The sequence below is a fragment of the Hydractinia symbiolongicarpus genome, chromosome 2 (genome assembly GCF_029227915.1).
Source record: "Hydractinia symbiolongicarpus strain clone_291-10 chromosome 2, HSymV2.1, whole genome shotgun sequence".
Taxonomy (NCBI): Eukaryota; Metazoa; Cnidaria; class Hydrozoa; order Anthoathecata; family Hydractiniidae; genus Hydractinia; species Hydractinia symbiolongicarpus.
Window position 1 is genome coordinate 25,358,216 of NC_079876.1, and position 22,162 is coordinate 25,380,377.

The 22,162-nt window shown below is 34.0% G+C and overlaps 2 protein-coding genes across 2 annotated transcripts; one reads left to right on the forward strand and one right to left on the reverse strand.

The window, feature by feature from the left end:
• The first annotated feature begins 4,272 nt into the window (after positions 1–4,272).
• On the forward strand, positions 4,273–6,547 carry LOC130630340 (uncharacterized). The gene is made up of 3 exons (XM_057443806.1): positions 4,273–4,334; positions 4,447–4,502; positions 4,846–6,547. Exons 2-3 carry the CDS (start codon positions 4,454–4,456, stop codon positions 5,502–5,504), a joined length of 708 nt encoding a protein of 235 aa, XP_057299789.1. The 5' UTR covers positions 4,273–4,334; positions 4,447–4,453; the 3' UTR covers positions 5,505–6,547.
• Positions 6,548–12,047: 5,500 nt separating this feature from the next.
• Positions 12,048–13,752, reverse strand: LOC130630016 (shematrin-like protein 1). The gene is made up of 5 exons (XM_057443413.1): positions 13,733–13,752; positions 13,649–13,684; positions 13,493–13,548; positions 13,348–13,383; positions 12,048–13,241 (listed from the first exon to the last, which is right to left on the reverse strand). The coding sequence occupies exons 1-5, from the start codon at positions 13,750–13,752 to the stop codon at positions 12,136–12,138; spliced, it is 1,254 nt and encodes a 417-aa protein (XP_057299396.1). The 3' UTR covers positions 12,048–12,135.
• Between the last annotated feature and the right edge of the window lie 8,410 nt (positions 13,753–22,162).

Genomic DNA, 22,162 nt, shown 5'->3' on the forward strand with positions numbered 1-22,162 from the left:
GTGGAAGATGTTAATGTGCGTTTTGTGGGACTCGTGCGATAGAGTGTAATTAAACTAACAAAAAAGAAGTAAAATCAGTTTAAAAAACAGAATTGGTTTGTAGAAATATAAGCTGTTGCCCACAAAGTCAAATATCAGATTATTAGCAACGTAAATGAGTTGTTTTGGAGAATACAAACATCCGTTTCTAACACAACCGTTTCAGCAGCAACACTAGATGTTCTTTAACAGTGCGTTGAATGGAATTGTATGCTGATAATTCAATGTACATGACAATTACTTCAGCGTTCAAGATAGCGTTCAGTAAACTTCTACCAGAAAATAGGAAGTTATAGCGAAAAATTGATCAATTGAAGTCTTTTTTTTAACATTAAGAGTTCAGATTACCTAACCCAACTCCTCTGGGAATTATCAAAAATGTGATACGTGAAGTGAATTGATATTCCATTTTTGCTTTTATGAAACGTTAAACTTTAATATGTTCCCAAATCATAGATGAGAAAGACCTGATGTCATTATTTTAATTTTTTTTACGATGTGTCGGGAAAGATTATTAAATTTAGAAATTAGTTTTTTATCTTTTTTTGTTCCTCTGAAACAAACTTCTTTTTCCTGCAAACTTAGGAAAATATTTAGAGTTCCTTCTCTTTCATTAAATATCAGAGCAGATTTCATTTTCTAATAAGAGAAGTTAAATAATCTAGTTGATTAATGTTTGTGTTTGATCGTATCATTGATTTAAAAATATTTGGGGCTAAATTTCACCTGCATTTCTCACATCCTTATCTTTCCACCGAACTTCCAGCCAGCAAGAGCACAGTCAGTTATTGACGTCTAGCTTTGTGTGTTTGATCATAGGTTCGTTTAGTTTAGCGTACTTAACATATTGAAGTTCCTGTAGGTTGTGTATTGTGTTTTTGTGATTATAAAATTGTAATAATGGATTATGCCGAGATTCAACCAACTGCTTCCTCAGTTTATCGTTTGTGAAATTGGTCATTTTGCGTAATACAGCTATCTTCCCATAAAGGGTCGGTTTCCTTTAACATAAAAATTGTTGAGCAACTGTTGTACAACAAACAAACAGCTATGACTTTGATGGAAACACATGTTGCACAACAAAACCGACAAAAAATATGATACTCAACCAACGTTGCAGATATCTCTACAAGAGTTGCTAAAACTACTGACGGACTGTAATAGAAATCTTTAGAAATTTCTCAGGTTTATGTAGCAGGACCAGGCAACAGCTATTATTAGAGAGATTACCCGGGTTAAGCCACCAGTAGCAATAAAAAGTATTGTTATGTAATTTTAGCATATCTCAGAGGCAAAAACTTTGACAGGACGTGCTGTATTAACAAATATGTTTTAAGTATTATCTACAAAAAAGGTACAAAAACAACGATTAAAGTATAGGACAGGTTCACGCTTGCTGATTACTCAAATATTCACGGTGTCTGTGTTACCTGGTTCTAATAGGGGTAATCAAATTTGTTAACAGGATCAAAAGACAAGGTAATCCATAATTTTAACCTTCATTGTGGCCAGCTTTTAATCGAAACATTAAGACAATTAACAGTACAACTTAGAATATTTGAAGATAACGCTGATAATAAAGTAATGTAATGTGCAAAATCCTGCAAATTTAGACGTCGTAGAATAGAAGAATAGAATTCTTTTGTGTGTAAGAACATAGTAATGCCTCAATGGAATAAATTTTAGCAAGAATTAAATTTCGCGAATTTTTTTGCATTAGCGGAATGCTTTAATTGCCAATGTGGTCATTCGCGAAAGTATGTTCCATTTTTTCGGTTTCACTATTCGCGAAATTCATTTTTTCAAAACTAGTTTGGCAACATCTTTGAGAAAAATAACGTCCATCAATCGGAATGCTTTCGCAATGATGTTGCAAGGACCGGAAATTAACGGAAGTGTTTTGTATAAACATACAACACTCACAATCGAGACCCAAGTTTTGCTATTGTTAAAAAATGGTGTCATTTGAGACATATTTTAAAATTTTAACTTCTAATTTATATTATAATATCCGTATAAGTCCGTCTGTCACGCAAAGTGATGACTGCTATAACAAGAGAAAGTAAAGGCAATAAATAAAAGACTGGCGAACCCGTCAATTATCCACCTGTAATGGACTAGTTGCTATATATTTTTCTATACAGCTGCTTAAAAGAAAGAGTTTTAATTTAACTTGACAATGTGTATACAGGAAAACATATAAATTTTAAGGTCAACATATGACTTTTATTGCTATACAATAAAGTTGTTGTGTAACATTAAACAATACCATCTGAAAACCTTGGGGTTTAAAACCTATTACTGTAAGCAGAAATCGGAGATTGTGTGATAATGATACATAGCTTGTAGTGTCGTAATATTAAACATTGATCATTTTAATCGTAGTTACAGTAACTATGTCTTAATAATCTCTAAACCAATGTTAGTAGATTTTAATTACTCCTTTTGCGCAATAACATTTTCAGTACATTCTATTTTTGTGTGGTCATGATGAGTAAAAAATCAACGTGTTCTCTTCCATAAAATTTTATAGTCAGCTCCTATCATATTTACTCACAATAGCATATTATCAGCGTGAATCATTTTTCAATGATGCAGCTTAAATGTGAAGCAGACAAACATATTCCAACATTGTTCATTAAGTCTTACTCCAAATGTTTTATTTTTCAACTGTACTACGGTAAAAATAAAGGTGCCGTGTTTTTCCATAATTTTGCTGCAGGTTACAGTTATGCGATTTGAAGGTTTGACATGTTGGATACACGTCAAACCTTCAATATTTGAAGTAGTTGCTATAACTCCTCGGTTTAAATACACGGCAGCTGACATATATATCGTTAACGTTTGTGTCGTCTTATGCTAATTACAGTTACCAAAAGATGTATTTTGCTAAATTGGACTATCCACCTGCATATATTTTACATTTTATAACAGTATTCGCCAGTAACATAGTCTAATGGTCAACGTGATGCATGTAGTTCCTGAAAAATAATTTAACGTGGAGGCAAAATTTAAGGAATTTTAGGTCAGGTTTAAAGTTAAAAAAACAACAAGAAACGCAAAAATTTGTAGAGATTGTCTATAATGCAGGAAACAGTTAAAGGTCATGTAAGCATCGCCAACGCTTTTTATGACATGACATGGATAATAATATTTGGCTTCAGATTTACCAATAACATTATTATATAGATTGAGCCTCAACATTGCCGATTAATTGAAAAAATGTTAGAATGGAATACTGAACGTGAGAAAATCTGATGTAAGTGCTAAGGGAAGCTGTATTACGAATAGTTTGACTAGTGCTAATCTGAAAAAGCAGTGACTTGAATCTTTGAGATAATCCATTATTACAACTGCATAATCTCAATGACATAATTGCAATAAAGAAAGCTGTTAAATACACTAAAAAAAATATCTACCTATGACTTAACATACACACGACTAGACTTTGGTCACTGGCTGCGCACTGCTGGCTGAAAGTGCGGTGCAAAGATAATAACAAGAAATAAAGAAGAAATTTAGACCTAAATAATTAACTAAACTAAACTAAAAACAAGACTAAAATAATTCTTTAATTATTAATACGATCAACAATTAGATTATTAAACGTCTCTCATTTTTAATTACAACTTTGTGATTGTGCAGAATCAAGATTTAATAAATCAATACTATAAATCATAACAAATTAAAATAATGACACCATGTATTTCTCATCTACAATTCGGGAACAAATCAAGAGAAAAGGTTTATTGTTAAATAAAAGCAAAAATCTAAATCTAATTCAGCCCATCTATCACATTCTTGCTAATTCCTAGGGGATAGGATTTGAGAATAACTCCACAACTTATCCTGAACCCTTAATATGCGAAAAAGACTTCGTAGATCCCGCTATAAGGCTTTATTATCTGATAATATAATGTTGCTTCTGTAAAAATTGTGGGAGGAACAAACGTGTGTGTTCTTAAAAACAATTCATTTACGTTGCTCATAAAGTAATACTTGACTTTGTGGGGAACATCTTAAATTTTAAAGAACTAGTACTGATGTGTTTAATGATTTCGGCTTGATATTGTTAGTTTAATAAAACTCCATGACACGAGTTCCACAAAACGCACATTACCATTTTCCACATGGGTTAATATGCTATCGCTAGACCAAAATTATATTTCTAATCATTCATTTACCAGCATGGCGTCTACTCAAAAAAGTATAAAAGACGAATGAAAATGTTGAAAATCAGTTCCACTTTAAAAAAGCTTTAAACGTACTGCTTTCAGAGTAGAAAACACACACAGGTTAGCAAGTTTGTAATATATCAGTTTCTGTATACTTTTCTCTATCTTCTCTATAGCAACGTGCATTTGTACTCTTATTTTTAAATAAATTCAATTGAGTTATTTTGTTTAGGATCAAGATGAAGATTTGCATCCTTCTTGCTTGCTTTCTCGTTGGAACATTTGCAGGTAAAGACAAGTTGTTTCATATCAAAGTACAGCTTATTTAATAAATTTAAGTTTAACTTACATGTTTGATTAAGGCACAATAATAGCCCTTTTATTAGTGAGGTTGATTTTGTTTTAGCATTTATTATTGTTATTGGGCAATAGGCGTTAGCCAGTTAAGAAGTCATGGAAATTTACCAAACACAGCAAGGACTATAAAATTATATTGCAATTCGTAGTTTGAGGTTTTCTGCGTGGTTAGAACGTTGGTCGACAAATAAAATACGGCTGTTGTTAAAAAGATTTTTTAAATAACAAAATCTCATATTAAAGCTAAACATTTATACTAAAATTTATTGTGCAGATGAGGAAAGTGATCCAACATACGGATATGGAAGTGGATATGGAAGTGGATACGGACTTGGCAGTTATGGAGGACGAGGATATGGAAGCGGCTACGGATATGGAGGCGTAACCGGCGGACATGGCGGATATGGATATGGACACAAAGCATATGGTGACCCAACATACAGTTACGGAAGCGGATATGGAAGTGGTTATGGAAGTGGATATGGAAGTGGATACGGACTTGGTGGTTCTGGAGGACGAGGATATGGAAGCGGTTACGGATATGGAGGCGTAACAGGGGGGCATGGTGGGTATGGATATGGACACAAAGCATATGGTGACCCATCATACGGTTATGGAAGCGGATATGGAAGTGGATATGGAAGCGGATATGGAAGTGGATACGGACTTGGTGGTTCTGGAGGACGAGGATATGGAAGCGGTTACGGATATGGAGGCGTAACAGGTGGACATGGTGGTTATGGATATGGACACAAAGCATATGGTGACCCATCATACGGTTACGGAAGTGGTTATGGAAGTGGTTATGGAAGTGGATATACACTTGGTGGTCATGGAGGACGAGGATATGGAAGCGGATACGGTTATGGTGGTGCTCGTGGCAGTTATGGTGGATATGGCTACGGACATAAGGCATATGGAGATGAAGAATAAATAAAATTGTATACTTTTATAAATATTAATAGATTGGAGCTTGAATAAATGAAAACAGAATTTACCCAAAGGTTTTCGCTGAAAGTTTATGCTGTTGTTCATTGAAAAAATTGCTATTTATAGTAACATTTTCACCAAACAGTTGCGGCAGCAGTAGCTATCTCTTGTCGTGACAAATTGTGCAACGCTTTCTTTACTTGAAAACTTGTTGGAAAAGATGTAATGAATTTCCGATTGTTTCTTTGAGCAATTTTTTGTAACAAGATAGCCGGAATTATTACTATTACATATAAATAACCAGCTTTCTTTTGAGTTAACTTTTTTGGTAACTTGAGGTATGTAACCAAAAGATTGAACAAGGAATGTTGTTTTATAACTATACATTGTTCAGCTGTAAGCGCGATGTTTTAGCAATGCAAAATATGTCTTAATCAGTTAATGATCCAAGTACGTTATTTCAAAAAACAATAAATTTCGAAATATGACCGTTTGTTACTGGTGCAACTGTAATTCACATTTACAGTGTTAAGGTTTAAGATCTTCTTTATATTGTTTTCTTTTGGGGAGTGCTTGTCAAAAACCTGCAGAAACATTTACGCAGCGTTTGTTTGTGCATCTTTGTTAAGTGGAGTGTTGAGTCGCATTGTGTTACAGTACCTATTGCGTCTTGGTTTTGTGTTTTCGCTTTTACAAACAATATGTGCGTCATTACCGCTCAGTTTGAGTGATTTCTCGTTGCATGTTTTATGCCTCGTTAAAGATTGTTTCGTTGAATGAATTTTGAGTATATATCTGATATAGGGAGAAGAAGCTGCTTCATAATACTGAGTGGACGACTTGATTTTTTATTTATGTACCGGTTAATTTCGTTTGATTTTTTGTAAGTTTTTGGTGTCCATATGCAAATCTCCACCGTCTTAATAGTGCTTACGAATTACCCAATTGTAAGATGTAGAGGAATTACCTGGAGCTTCTGATAGGCCAAATCTACTTCCACAGGTAGTTGCATCAGAGGTAACATAACAAGCTTCAGTCCTGCGCAGAGTAGATGTTCATGAACAAGGTATCCACTTTAAGTACCTTTATCTAGAAATAACAATTTTATTCCCTCCCCTTTTTAAATGTGAGTTCTGGAATTTAATAGCTCCACAATGTCCGCATTGAGGAGCTATTAAATTCCAAAACGAGAAATATTTTAAATGTTGTCATGCGGGAAAGGCTCTTCTTGCCTTGTTGGAATTCACTGCTGAAAGTCCCAGCGAAACACTTTCGTTATTATAAGGCGTACAATAATGCATTTACTTTTGTTTATTTGTCATAAAATCTTCCAATACGATGTCAAGAACCTCCCAGTTGGGGGATATGTGGTTAGTTATTCCACAGGTACGTGGTGTTCCACAGGTACAGGTGCTTTATTACCCGTTCGAAATAAAGTGCCTAATTATAATAAATTGTATATTACAATGGGTTCTAATGCATTAAATATGCACATCGAGAATCGAACACACACTGATTTTAAATAAGAAACACTGCAAATGATTTAAAATGTTCTCGTGAATTAAGAATGAGGGATTTTCCGTGTTCTGCAGTTTATAATAAAATAGCTGTAATGAAATGCAAAGATAGAGCCAGGGCAGCGGTGGAAAACAGAACACCTCCTGTTGTAAGATGGTAATGCGTCAGGGTAATGCTCGTAGAACGTATAATAAAACTTTACATCAGCAATGAAGTTCAATGATATATTAATTAACACCATGTGGTATGCCACAACACTGCTTTAACGTTTAAGTCGGATGTGTTGCAATGCTTTTTAGGAATCTGCCTCTAAAGGATGGTTTTTAAAATGGTACAAGGCCAATCGTTTGTATCTTCCGATGTTACTGATTGTTAGATTCTTACTGGCAATTGCAGTTTCCTTTATAATGTATTATGGATTCACCATAAAGAAGGTTGGTATATATTTGCGTAGACCTTTCTTTAAGCCTGGCCAATTGCATGCTGCTTTTCACGTGTACGGTTATTTGATTCAGTAAAAGTAAAGATTGTTAATACTTACCTGGACCGATTGCTACGTAGAGAAAGAGCGAACAACGACGAAGCATGCTGGAACGAGTATAAAGTTCAGCGTAATCGGTGTACCAGTGCTGTGCGGAAAGTCAAAGCATCTTACAATCAAAGAATGCTCAATGATAACCGCCTGAACTCGCGCAAGTTCTTGAATACTATCAAGTCAATTTTTCCAACCAAGCCCAAAGTATCTTCTCCAAGAACTGATGATGCAAAACACCGCGTAAATTGCTTTGCTGAGTATTTTTCGACCGTTTTTTCTGTTTTGAAAAAAACAGCTTATCCTCTGATTGACTTTGTATGGCGGTATCCGAAAAAAAAACCCCGACACCATCGGTCACAGTATTCTACTCGAAAAATTAATGTTGTATGGAATCAGTGGACCTGAGCTGTCATGGTTTACTGACTACTTGTTCAACAGATCCCAACATGTTGAGCTAAATGGTTTACTTTCGAATACCTGCTGTGTTACTGGCGTACAATCTTAGGTCCCCTCCTATTCATCACGTTCTTCAATGATACAAAAGAAAGTATCAGCAAGTGTGATATCTTTCAGTACGCGGATGACACTGTTCTCTTGTTTGCTGGTAAAGACATTCAAACCACCCTGAACGTGGATATGACAAGTGTGAGTAGATACTGTGAACAAAATGAACTGTTGCTGAACCTTAAAAAGGGAAGACGGAAGTTATGCTGTTTGGAACTTCCCAACGACTGAAAAGAAACGGAAGGGAACTCAATACCGTTTACAACAACACCCGCATCAACTTCGTTACTGAGTATGTCTATCTTGGTAACCTGCTTGATAACCACCTGTCTTTAACAGCCAACTTCGATCGAGCCGTCAAGAAAGCATGTGGTCGATTGAGAATCCTGTCCAACGTACAAAAGAGCCTTACCATCGAGGCTGCCACTCTCATCTACAAGATGATGATGTTGCCGATCATAACCTACAGCTCACTATCAAGACCTGCTTCACCGAAACCCAACGACGGAAGTTCTCTTCGATTGAACGCCGTGCTGAAAGGAGAGTTGGAACACCAGTTCAGCCTATCGTAAGAGTTTTGAACAACAAGTCCGTTCTCTGGTTATAAAATGTCTAAACAAAGAGTTATGTCACGAAACCTTTGACAAATACTTTGAGGTTCAATGACACAAAAAAAGGGACGAGAAATAACGATCTCTGTCTAAAATTGCCAGCATTGAAGCTTGAATTCACAAGATCTGGTGCTAAATTATTTAATAATTTAGCTTTAACAGAACGAAAATCGCTTCTACAATAATTATTCTGATCTTATTTTAATACTATTCTCTTTCGATTTCTATGTATGCTGAACAGACTTTTATCTTATGTTTGTCATAACTTAATTTTTCCCGAGTTTATCTGGAGTTAATTTCCACAATTCACTGTCTTTTTCCATATCTTATTCGTAATGATTTTTTCAGTATTCTTACCTATTTTACCCTTTAATTTACAATTTCAGTCTTTTCTACCTTTATGCTGTTTCTGTTTTAATTTTTAGCATATAACAGGACAAACACTGATAACAGTTTCTTTATATAAAATATTTTGTAAATATGTATTTAGAAACTGAAGTTTTTTATCCTGTATAGATATTTGCGAATAAATAAATAAATAAATAAAGATTATGTAGGGAATAGGTGCTACACAAAATACGTTTTTTATCCACAAGTGTTATATCTATAGTAATTACCGAAACTATCAGACAACAAGTTTTTTGTTTACATCTAGAAAAGTATGTATATATGTTTTTAATTCCGTATACATTACAGCAAGTAATTGTTTACCTTGACAGTGTTTTATGCCGATTTTCAATGAAAACTAAAACAATAAAGGGAAACTTTATCATTCTGATATTCTATCTGGTAAGAAATTCATTACAAAGTGTACTGGTCGAAACAGGTTTAAATTATGAGTAACAAGAAGGACTTGCTTTTACTAATTCAAGAAAGGTGCTTTTTCACGTAATGGGTAAAGGCAATAAACAAAATACTGCTCGAGCAATTATTGCTAAAAAATTAGATATTCTTTTTAAAACAATATAATGTGGCGTAAATAATAGGTTCCATTAGCCAAATGTTTGGTTGGTGCATTTTGGTCATCGTCCCAAGGATGAGGGGAGAAAAATGCAATTAGGAGACGTTAAAATTAGAGAGGAAGTTTTCAACAAGATACAGAAAAAAGCACGAAAACTTGAAATAGTGTAAGAGCACTGTGTCACAAAAGGTCATTTATTCCGAAAGCATTTGGAAGTGATAGGTGTCAAGTAATAATATTCAAGGACCATGTTTTACATTGCCCTAGTAAAAGGTGTAAAGAAAGATTCTCCCTTTTTTCTTACAAATTTGTCATAAACATAATTTGAAATATGCCTTAATAAAATCTGGCACTTCCCAAACTAAGTTACCAAAGGGTCTGTTGGCGAATTCATGAGTAGTTTAAAGAAAGAATTAGAAAGTAACACAGCAGACAAAGTTTAAAATCGTAGCACTCGAATAGCAACTGTTACTAACCAAGATATAAATCCTTTAAAAAAGGTTTAAAGAGTTACAACGTTACAACACGGCTTCAATATCCCCCCAAAAATATATGATGTTATCTCATCTCGCTCTGGTCAAAGTAACTCAATTTTACAAACAATTCAACAACAGCTTCTACAAAATTGGAGTTTGAAAAACTATTTTTTGAAAGAGCTTCGATAAATAACTGTACATTTGCCACAAACTTTGGTCCAGATCTAATTTCTTCGCCTCGCAAGCGACGAAGTGTAATTTTAGAAGATAATAGTCAATAAGAAACAACTAATTTTATTTTTCTTTGTTTTAAACATGACTAAATTTACTCAAAAACTTTATATTGTACAATAAAAACATTCAATGTTTACGTGATATTCGATTTCGAAAATATATTTTTTAGTTCAAATGCGCGTTTCATAAAAGACATGTTTTCAATAAAAAGATGGTTTCTACATCGTGATATTTTCTGTTGTAATATATTAGTATTATATGTAGTTATTATATTGAATATATTCCATATAATAACTATGTATTTCGGGCCATACCTTCCAATATTGACCTCTGTCATGTATTCTTTGACGTTGGTCAATACTGTCCCGTATTTTCCTTCTTTTTTACTATGCTGCTTGTTTATGCTGCGAATTTTTATATTTTTTATTACACCCGCATGGCACATTTATAAATCCCATGCCTTTTAAAACCTTAGATATTGGCCATTAGTCGAAACTACCCCTAATAGTCTAAGACATCTATTTAATTTAAAGAAGTTAATAACTAAATGTAATAAGATTATTTTTAGAACTTGAAACTCAAAAGAGAGATTTATTTCATCAAGAGGAATCATTCTGCAAATTTTGGACACCTGATTACCTTAAGGGCGTAAATCTTTGCGGTCACAAAATGTTGCGGAACTTATTTTTGAAAAATCGCAATATTTGATTTCGCGGAACTAAAAAAAATTTGCGTGTTGCAAAATTTAATCTCGTATTTTCTAAAGTTAACCTAAAAGTCTAGTTGAGTAGAAGTTAAAAAAAATGTAGAGAATCTTTATTCCCTACCTATTTTTTATGTCAATTATCATATTTGAAAAATAATGAAAATACAACAGTATAAAAATAGAATTCGTTACAATATATTATCTTTCTTTTTTTCAGAATCACTCAGTTCTATGGTACTACTGACAGACCTTGTTCTTTCTTTAATTTTCGTTTTTTCGGGTTCTGGGTTCCGATTTTTTTGGCAGAATATGAACTAAATAAAATAGAATATCTTTATGATATTTTGAAGGAAAAAAATCTTCAAAATATTGAAATCGCAAAAATAAGTTCCCTAATTATCTCCTAGGAAGACAGATTCGCAAAAATTAATTCCGCAATTCACAACTCTTTTAAGGCGTCAATCAGAAAAATTTGTTCCGCAAATAATTCTATTATTAAGGCATTCTGATTATTTGATATTTGATAAAGTGCTGCCAATTTGTTCCTTTCACTACGTAGCATAAGTATAAAAAGTTTGATTTGATTCAAAAGAAGGGTAAAGTTGAAGTCCGCCTCCCTGCTGCCAAACTTTCAATTGCTGACACTCCTTAAGATTTTTATGTAGTTATGGAAAAAGGTGGAACTGGGAACAAAGAAAACACTGAAGTAGTAGTTAAAATCAATCCAATAAAGAGACAAGAACCAACTTTTTTGTCTTGGATTTCAAAAAGTTAACCAAAAAATAAAAATGTTCCTTATAGTACAATTTTAACTACGGCATCAAACAAAGAAACCTCGTAACTTTTTACTTGTTTCATTAAAATTAAATTTCCTCATTCGTTATTGCTACTTATTATAACTGCTAATTTCGCAATATAAGTGAATTTGTTCAAAACAGAGGGTATTACTTTTTGTGCCTTTTTGAATTTCATAAATGCTTAATAGATAGACATGTTTACAATCTTTTACGAAAAAGAAATAAAAATGTTTTAGTAGATAATATATCTATTCAAGCTCCAATCTAGTTACAATTATTAAAATACAAAAATTTATTCTTCATCGCCATACGCCTTGCGTCCATAGCCGTATCCACCATATCCTCCTCGACCACCATAGCCATAACCGTTCCTATAGCCGCGTCCACCATAACCACCATATCCGTATCCGCTTCCGTAACCGTAAGTAGGGTCGCCGTATGCTTTATGACCGTAGCCATACCCACCATATCCTCCTCGACCACCATAACCATAACCACTTCCATAGCCGCGTCCTCCATAACCACCATATCCGTATCCGCTTCCGTATCCGTATGTTGGATCACCGTATGCTTTGTGTCCGTAACCAGAATATCCACGTGTTCCGTAGCTTCCATAACCTACTCCGTATTTACCATGCCCATAACCTCCATATCGGCTTCCGTAACCACCATATCTTCCGCCATACCCGCCAAGTCTTCCAGCATAACCGCCATATCTGCCTCCGTGTTTTTTGTATGGATAGACGCTCTTGTATACTTTATAAGATGGATCGCCATATGCTTTACGTCCGTAACCAGAGTATCCACGTCCTCCGTAGCTTCCATAACCTACTCCGTATTTACCATGTCCATAACCTCCATATCGGCCTCCGTAACCACCATATCTTCCGCCATACCCACCAAGTCTTCCTGCATAACCGCCATATCTGGCTCCGTGTTTTTTGTAAGGATAGACGCTCTTGTATGCTTTGTAAGATGGATCGCCATATGCTTTACGTCCGTATCCAGAGTATCCACGTCCTCCGTAGCTTCCGTAACCTACTCCGTATTTACCATGTCCATAACCTCCATATCGGCGTCCGTAACCACCATATCTTCCGCCATACCCACCAAGTCTTCCTGCATAACCGCCATACCTGCCTCCGTGTTTTTTGTATGGATAGACGCTCTTGTATACTTTGTAGGATGGGTCACCATATGCTTTATGTCCGTAGCCAGAGTATCCACGTCCTCCGTAACTTCCGTAACCCACTCCGTATTTACCATGTCCATAACCTCCATATCGGCTTCCGTAACCACCATATCCGCCACGTCTTCCTGCATAACCGCCATACCGACTTCCGTGTTTGCCATAAGGATAAACTTTGTAGGTATATGTACTAGGATCGCTCTCTTCGTCTATGTGTAGAACCAAAAAAGTATAAATTTATCAGCTCTGACAAAATCGAAGTATTCTTTTTACTGAAGTTTGGTGCATTACGAAATACGCAATAGAAATCATTACCCTCATCCTGACTGGGGACATCTTCTTCTGCAAATACTAAAACAAATAAAAAAAACTTCCTAACACAGTGTCGGTATGCCACAGGGACTTAAAATTATTGAAGTTGCCAATGTCTTATAAGCTGTACTTTGTGCGCTGTACTTACCAGCTAGTGTTCCAACAAGGAAGCAAGCAAGAAGTATCCAAAGCTTCATCTTGAATCTACAACAAAAAAATAAAAAATGTATATCGAGAAGCAGGATATCACTGAGTAATTTTACAAGTGAACATCAGACATTTTCAAATTGAGCACATTACCTACCTGGTGTTTCCAACTCTTGAAGAAGCCTGCTTATAGCTCTTTCAAGTGAAAATGATTTTTTACCAGTTTTTTCGCCTTTTATACTTTCTCGAAGACGACACCATGCTGATTTTGGAATGAAAATAAGTGTCGTTTTGGTCGACTAATCACAATAGCATCGTTTATAACGCATGGCCGGTCGTTTGAGGTTGGATGGGAAGTGGTATTAGGAACCAATAATTATGAAGTATCAGTACCTCAAAAATTGGCATCGCAAAGCTTAAAATTCTCTATGAGGAACAATATAACAAAAATATAAAAATATACTAAAAATAGAATGGAAAGGTAACGTATTGTTCTTATAGGTAAAACAAAAGCATGTTTTTTGCGTTACTAAATTTCTTGTTATAAGGCCACTTTACTTTTGTGTGTTTTACATAAATTACTATTTTATAATATTTTAACTAGTCTATATTATATTGCTAGTCTATAATACTAATCCGCGCAACGAAAAAACAAACAGGTTTGTTTTGTGTACGCAAGAACATGAACGCTGAATGTTAACTACTTAATTTTGTATAATAACAATTTCAAATTAAACAAAAGACAAAAAAAACACAAAACACAAAGTACATATTTAATATTTGACAAATGTGAAATGTTACTGTGGCTATTTCTCTAAACAAGGCATTTACTTTTTCTTTGATACACACACACAGATTTTTTGTACTTGCTTATCATCAAATACATAAATTTGTACGAAGAAAGTTCATTCGGTCATTATAATACATTTTAAAAAGAAGGTGCTTCTGATTTGAGTTAAAAATGCATTTGAGGTAAAGAAGTATACTAATAGTATCCAAAAGGTACTACAATGCAAATGAAATGATATTCTGGTGGTCTATAATCCAAGCGGAATCATATTCTGGTTGCCTACAGGATCTAAAAGACCTATCAGCGTCTACTCTATTGCCGGGCTGTTGTCAAGAATTACGTTGTAAGAAAGACAAGGACAAGACTTTTAGAACAAGGCCGTCGATGCTGGGACCTAGAGAATGTCAATGGTCCCTTCTCTTTGGCCCATTAAATTTTTCTTGAAATCACTGTTATGCTCTATATTGCTAAGATGAATAATTTTCATTATGAAAATGGTCTATAAGCCATGTAATCAGCATTATTGTTGTTAAAATTTCCTAAAAGGAACACCTTCCTTATTCGCTCGCTGTATTTTTATGTGATTTTTAGAGTAACAAGAATTGTAATAGGCCGAAAATGAACACTTTAAAATTGCATAAAACAAAGCGGAGTAGATCTTTTTTCGCATTCTAGAAGGTTAATTTTTGTAACTCCCCTTTAGCGCGCTGGAACTAAATGCGATAAGTTCTCTACCTCATCAAAATATGTCTCCTTTACTTTTACTCGACAGCTATGGGAAAGACATACTAAAAACTGGAAAAGGGATTAAATATGTGCACGGTGGTAAATAGAGTATGAATTTGCAATTCGAAAAAATAAGAACAAACAAGTCAGTGAAATATGGTCATTATGTCATGGTTATTATTGTCCCGCTTAAAACTCTACTCAGAGAAGTCGTGCACAGACCCTGCGAATTAATTTTAAAAGCTTGGGGACTAAATAGGTTCGGCATGTAAGGAGACCACACCATGGTTGAAACTGACAAGTGAAAAAATATTTCAGATTTTACCTTTCTAGATTGGCTAAAATTTAGTCCAGATTCTAAAACTTCGCGTTCAGATTTCTAAAATAACCCTCAAAATCTAAGTGTTAAAATGTTTGTGTTTCAAAGATGGGTAATGATTTTCAACTCAAAAATAAAGGATAAATAACAAAAAATTCTGTAAATATCCTTCTATGGATGGTCGCAACCAAAACAGAACATTTCTTCATGCACACAGCGTGTTTTGGCACAGAAAAGTGTTTTCTTGTCTTGGGGAAATATTTAAAATCAATTAGAAAAAATGAATTCTTAGGAAAAAGTTGTGGCAGGTAGCCAGTCTACTCCAGGCTGCGTGTCTTATGCTTTTACTTTATTTTATCACTACAAAGAGTCAACAAAGAGCATATATAACACATAAGTAACACATGAGTAATATGTATTCTTATGAGAAAAATTACAATTTTTTAATATTATGTAATATATTATTCACAGACGTAATCTATTTTTTTAATGTTTATTTATCGACAACACATGGCAATTAAATCCAATTACCTTCTGAGTACTTTGAAATTTGCATACACCAACACAACGTGCTAGGTATGATGTTGCTTTTAGTTCCTGTTGTGGATCCGCCAAATAAACTATAATCTAATATAGTACTTGATACCCCAATATCATGTCTGACTAAACTTACCTCACCTTTTACTTGTAGAAAGACATAAAATCTATTACAAGAAGTTATCTGCAGTGTATATAATGACAGCTAATCCTTTTTAGGCTGGGCTTTTTTTGGACTCTGGAAAGCTGGGGTATGGGCTCACTCGCCCTACCCTCCACGAGTTATAAAGGAGACATCGATTGCCACTAAAACTTGACAAAAATACTTTGTTCGGAAATTGGAAGACAGTTGCCATTAAAATCTTTTGGATAACGTCATCGAGTTCAAAATGACCTTATCATACACTTCAGAACCTAAAAACAGGCCAAGACAGCAAAACGTCAGCTTTAAAACCACAAAACTTGCTTTAAACCTTTTGGATGCATAAAATTAGTTGATAGAATCATAAAAAGGCTAAAGTATGCATTTAGAAGTGTTAAAAAGGATATTTTAAAAAAACAATTTGACGATTTTTTATTTGCGACCACCGATCGCCGAAGAGTCATTTCGACAGCAGACGCTACACCAAAAATCTTTCAACTATCCTGAAGCTAATTGACAATGATGAAAAGTCACCAAATTTCAACCCCTGAAATAGGGGTTAAACAATGATAATGTTAAACAGATTATAAGAAAATTAACAACATTCTACCTCATCCAAATGATTATAAACTGATTTAACACGTATCCTAGGGATAGAAATATAAACAAAATTACATTAAAACACTCAATTGTAACAATTGTAACAATATAACCAATAAGAAACCACTTTCATTTAACATTTAATCTTCTAATTCCATTGTGGGCATACTATTTCAGTTTATTCTCCTTAAAACGCAAAGTGAGAGCATTTTTCAATAGGTTTTAAAACTTGTTTTGTTATAAAGTCCAAATAGATATTTTACTGACCTCACCTTTTGCTTGTAAAAAGACATAAAATCTATTGCAAGAAGTTATCTGTAGTGAATACAATGACAGCTAATCCTATTTAGGCTGGGCTTTTTCTGGGCTCTGGAAAACTTGGGTATGGCTCACTCGCCCTACCCTCCACGAGTGATAAATGAGTTTTAGAACAGGGAATTTTACTTAGTTAAAGTAAAGTTTGTCTTAATCAGTTGAAACAGCAAGTGATTCCAGAGGATGATAATATAATAAACAAGCTTGAAAATCTCGTTATTGTACAATTTTGTACATTTCAGTGACTTTTTGTTCTTCGTTTCAAACGACGCTTCTAGAGGTTTGAATGTGTATTCAAAGGTTGGCTAGCTAATTGTTTCTACCAAACTTGGCGCACGTTGCCATTACAACAAAGAGATTTAAAAAACGATGACGGCAATTGTAGCATTAATAATTAATGTTAATGTACAAGCACACGGTGATATAAGTTGTATTACAGCTGTGGTTGGCTTCTCATCATGCAATACAGAATGGTTGACGGGAAGAGGATTCTAAAACATACCTCGACAAAATTCTGCTGAGTTATTTTTGGTTATTTTCCTTAAAGCTTAATACTTGAAACTTGTTCAGAGTTGTGCATGAAATTGATAATAAAAAGTTAACTCCAATGTAAGTTTTAACGTAAAAATAACAGCCATACTCCTTTTTACATTATCGATATAGTATCTTTTTGCATATACAAAAGCAAATATCCATGGGTCCTTTTAGGTTTGATTACATTTAAAATTTGTTAAAAGCAACAGACAAAAGCAATTGAATCAAAACTTAAACACTTTGGACAACTTGTCCCTGTTTCCTGTATGACTTTTAACAGGCATTTGCAAATTAATTCAAACTTGGCACAGCCATAGTATGTCATGAAAGAAACATAATGGCAACGATAACTTTTTTCTGATCACTTTTTCTGTGACGTCGGAAGTTTAAAACTTGTCTCCACAATCTACTTGACTTCACAAGTTCCTAAACGAATTTTAACATTTCATTTAAAGTTCCGGACAGTCAAATATAAGTTATTTAAGAAATTCTTAGGTTCAAAATCCGTTTTCTTTTTTGATTTTCAGGTAAAATCCGAATATATCATGAAATCGCTCTAGGAAAGTGTCCAAAATGTGCAGTATGATCTCCTCAATGAAATAAATCTGTGTTCTGCGTTTCAGGTTCTAAGGATAATCCTACCGAAAGTTGTTATATTTTCCCGATTATAAGGATTTCATAGAAATTTTAGGGGATAGTTAGTGCAATTAACTAAAGCTCTGAGAGGTATGGGACCTAAAATTTGAGATGAAAGTGTCTAACAGACAAATATGGAAACCTAGTAGAGCGGGCGACCTCCCTCCCCCCTGAACCGAATGGAACAAATTATCCAGGTGCTTTTTTTTAGTGTAATAACTTTTGCAGCATACAGTTGTAGAGATTTGATTTGGATGAGTTTTATTTAACATTGATTTGACGTCGAATTCTGGTCGGGACGTCGCAACCCTAAATTCAACATCTTTTCAACGTTGAATTTGCAATGTCGATGCGACTGACGCAAATCCAACGTCTTTTCAACGTCCAAACCCAACTTCTTTTCAACTTTGGGTTTGAAACGTCGATGACGTATATCCAACGTCATTTCAACGTTGGGTTCGCAACGTCGATGAGTTGGATTCGTTTACAAAAAAACATGTTTATTAAACATCGCGTCCGACATTTTGGTAAGATTGTTTATTTATTTTACTTCATCTCAGCTGGTTTGCAAAGTCATATTTCAAAAGACGTTGATAGACGTATTATTCAACAACTGTCCAACAAAATAACGAAATGTACTCGATATTTTTGTTATACTAGTATCCTATTCTTCATGCACCAAAACTGTCTTATTAACAACAACACACATTTCACTTAATCATTATATGCGTAATTTGTCAGCCATTGGTTTATTATGCCGACGCAATGTTTTGTTTTTTATATGTACAGTGAATTATCTCTATCTCGAACTCGCAAGGGCCCAAGAAATTTGTTTGAGATAGAGAAAGTTCGAGATAACAAAGGGAAATACCTTAGGCGGACCACAAAGGGACCGAGACTTTAGTTTGAGTTAGAGAGAGTTTGAGATAGAAAATAGTCGAGACAGAAAGATTTTGCGGCGTTTTTTTTTTATAAAATGTTATTATTTGTGTTTTAACTTTTCACACTCATTAAATGAAACATACACAAACATTCAACAGCGCGTACTAAACGTTCGATATATTTCTTCAAAAAGTTGTCAGGGGGTTTGCGTCTTCGTATTTCATGCGAAACATTTAGTTCAAATTGTATTTTGGATGTTTAACATCTAAAATACAATCAAAACTATCAAATTATAGTTTATCATACAATAATAACTCTTTATTTACTTCGCTCTCAAAAAATTACACCGCTACTTTGTCGCGTGTAATAACCCTCGTAAGCATTGGCGGGAAACTTTGGTAAGAATTGTGAATTTCGTATCCCTTCACAAAGCGAAAAGGGCGGCAGACGATCCGCGGATGTAAGTATTTCTATGCAGTATGTACTAACTCGTAAACTTTGTTTCGGTCTTACTCGAATCCAAAGAAGATCGTTCAGTGTGCTATAAACTACTTTCATCAATACGCGATAGGATTTTGTATAATTTTATTACGTCAGAGAGACTGTTATTAAGCATTGAAGAGAAAATGCGGAAAATTAAACTTTTTTAAAAAATAATTAACCGTATAAGCTGTTTGTAAACTTTACAAAAAGTTTACCTGGACTTGTTAATATTTAGTGAGCCTGTTTCTATTACGGATTTGATTCCACTAAAATTGTGGATGCTTTTTGAGGAAATATAGTCCTGAGATATATCCATGCTATTTTCATTGTAATTTTTACAAATTTGATTCCACAAGGGCTTCTAATGTGGTTGATAATTTTTCATTGGACTGAAATACTAAAGATTTCTACATAAAACCCGTTATGAATAATTGACGCATCGCATAAATCTTCTGTTTTACAATTACAAAACTTTGCAACGTTTCATCATGGAAGTATAAAAGACGCCTTTTCTAACACCAGTATTTTATTTACCGTGTTTCTATTAGTTGTATATACTGCTGATGATTATGTTAAAAACATCGTATACAGTGCAAACGATTTTATCTTTATTTAGAATAGTCATGTACCGAAACGTCGGGATGCTGGGCAGAGGATACGTGAACAATATTAAATGATTTTACCAAATCTCCAAATTTGTTGCTTCAACGTTGAAAAAAAAAATAACATAGAAACGACGTTGATTAGACGTCACAAGACGTTGTTTCAACGTTGGAAAGAAGTTGAATAACGGTTGCGAGAACATTTTTAAACATAGTGAAGCGACATTGTTTTAACGTTAAGAAAACGTTGTTGGGTGACGTTGAATAGACGGCGGAAAAAAACGTTAAAAAACTTTCATTTTCAACGGAAAATCAACGCCTATTCAACGTGACATGCAACGTCTTTTCAACGTTAAAGTTTCTAGTTTTTTTACTGCTTTTCGCTTTTGTTGTTGACAATGTTAATATTTTAACAAATAAATCTAAACCTATTTATAGTAAATTATTAAATTTACTATAAATAGATTGAGATTTTAAAGATATTTCAATGCTGTCTTCTATTTTCACTTTTCAGTACAGCCCTTTGTTAATTCTATCGATTTTTCATGTACTTTTTTCTGCCTTGCCTTCTCTTTCCTTCTTTTTTATCCCTAATTCCCTTTCTTGTTATGCCCTCGTTTTTTAGGACTTTTTACACTTCTGAATATCCTTGTTACAACTTCTTTTCCTTTTTATTTTATAACGCAATTACTTATTTTTTGTTATTATTTAAAATAAGAACCATGTAATCCATACAAATATTAATACAAACATTTGTTCCTCGTCATTTTTCAAAGGGAAACTATATCAGAGCCATTCTTTATCAGATCTACTTGATGTCTGCCACGGTACCAGAAAATATTCATTTAAAATAATTGCCACAAAGATAAAGAAGAACGAAGGAGGCACATACTAAACATTATCTTTTCAAATGTTTTCTTATTTTTTGCAAATCAAACACACATTTCAAATCATTGTAGTCTTTATATAACTTGTTCATATTTATGATAAGTAAACAAATGTAAAGTACGTAAAAGTAGGAAATAAAGCGTCTCTTTTTTTGATCAGTTTATAATCTTTAAAAGCTTAAATTAATTCTTACTTTTTCTAGCAGGAAATAAGTTCTTGTAACTCTATATTTTTATTTTGTCTGGTATTATAACATATGTTTGTTTAAATAAGTGCTGCGTAATTACAGGAAACAAAAAATTAGGCAGCGCTTCACTTACAATTCTTTCCTGCAATTTAGCATCATAGTATCGAAAACATTATTGCTTAATATGCAATCGTTGTTGTATTCATTTGACATGCTGTTGCCAACGAAATCATCGTATCTCCTCATAGAAGTGTATTAAATCACATGTGTATCATGCAATTTTGTCTAGCCCTGCTACATAAATTTTTTGGTTAATAAATTTGATGTTTAGGATGCCGTAGTAAAGAACGTAAATTATGGAAGTATTCAGTTCTGCATAGTATTTCCAGTCCAGTAAGCATTAAAAGCGTTTATGTATATCGATGAATACGTAACTAGTGGCTGCCACGGTTTTGGATAAGAACCAGAAAATTTTGTATTCGCATATTATTAAGGCTGGTTTCAATTCGACTGTATTGTCAGACATGTAGCCTAAAAAGCTCACGAACTTTTTTGTTGGCACGTGCATATTTTAAAAAATATAACATGCACACGTTAACAAAAAAATCGTGAGCTTTTTGAGCCATAGCGGAAAATGCATATGATTTTAAGCGAGCATTCACAAATCACTTAGTCTCATTTGGTTAATAAAAAACAGAATCATAAATTTCTTCCCTAAAAACAGTGTTACTACTGGTCACAACCCGGATTGCTTACAAAAGTTATTTATTCAGAGTCAAACCTTAACCTTTCATTAGCCCGATTTTTTGTGAAAGCAAAGGAAATTACACAATAACTGCACAAGATGGGAAATTGTTATCACTTGTTATGTTTGCCTTGTGGTATTTAGACCAATAGAACAACAGAATTGGCTCCTCTTTGTCCTACTACTTATCAACGAGAATAATTATGGTACAGAAATCTACTAAAACGTAGCAAAAAAGTAACCAAAAAAAACTGAACGAAAACTTTCTGGTTATTACATCAAAAA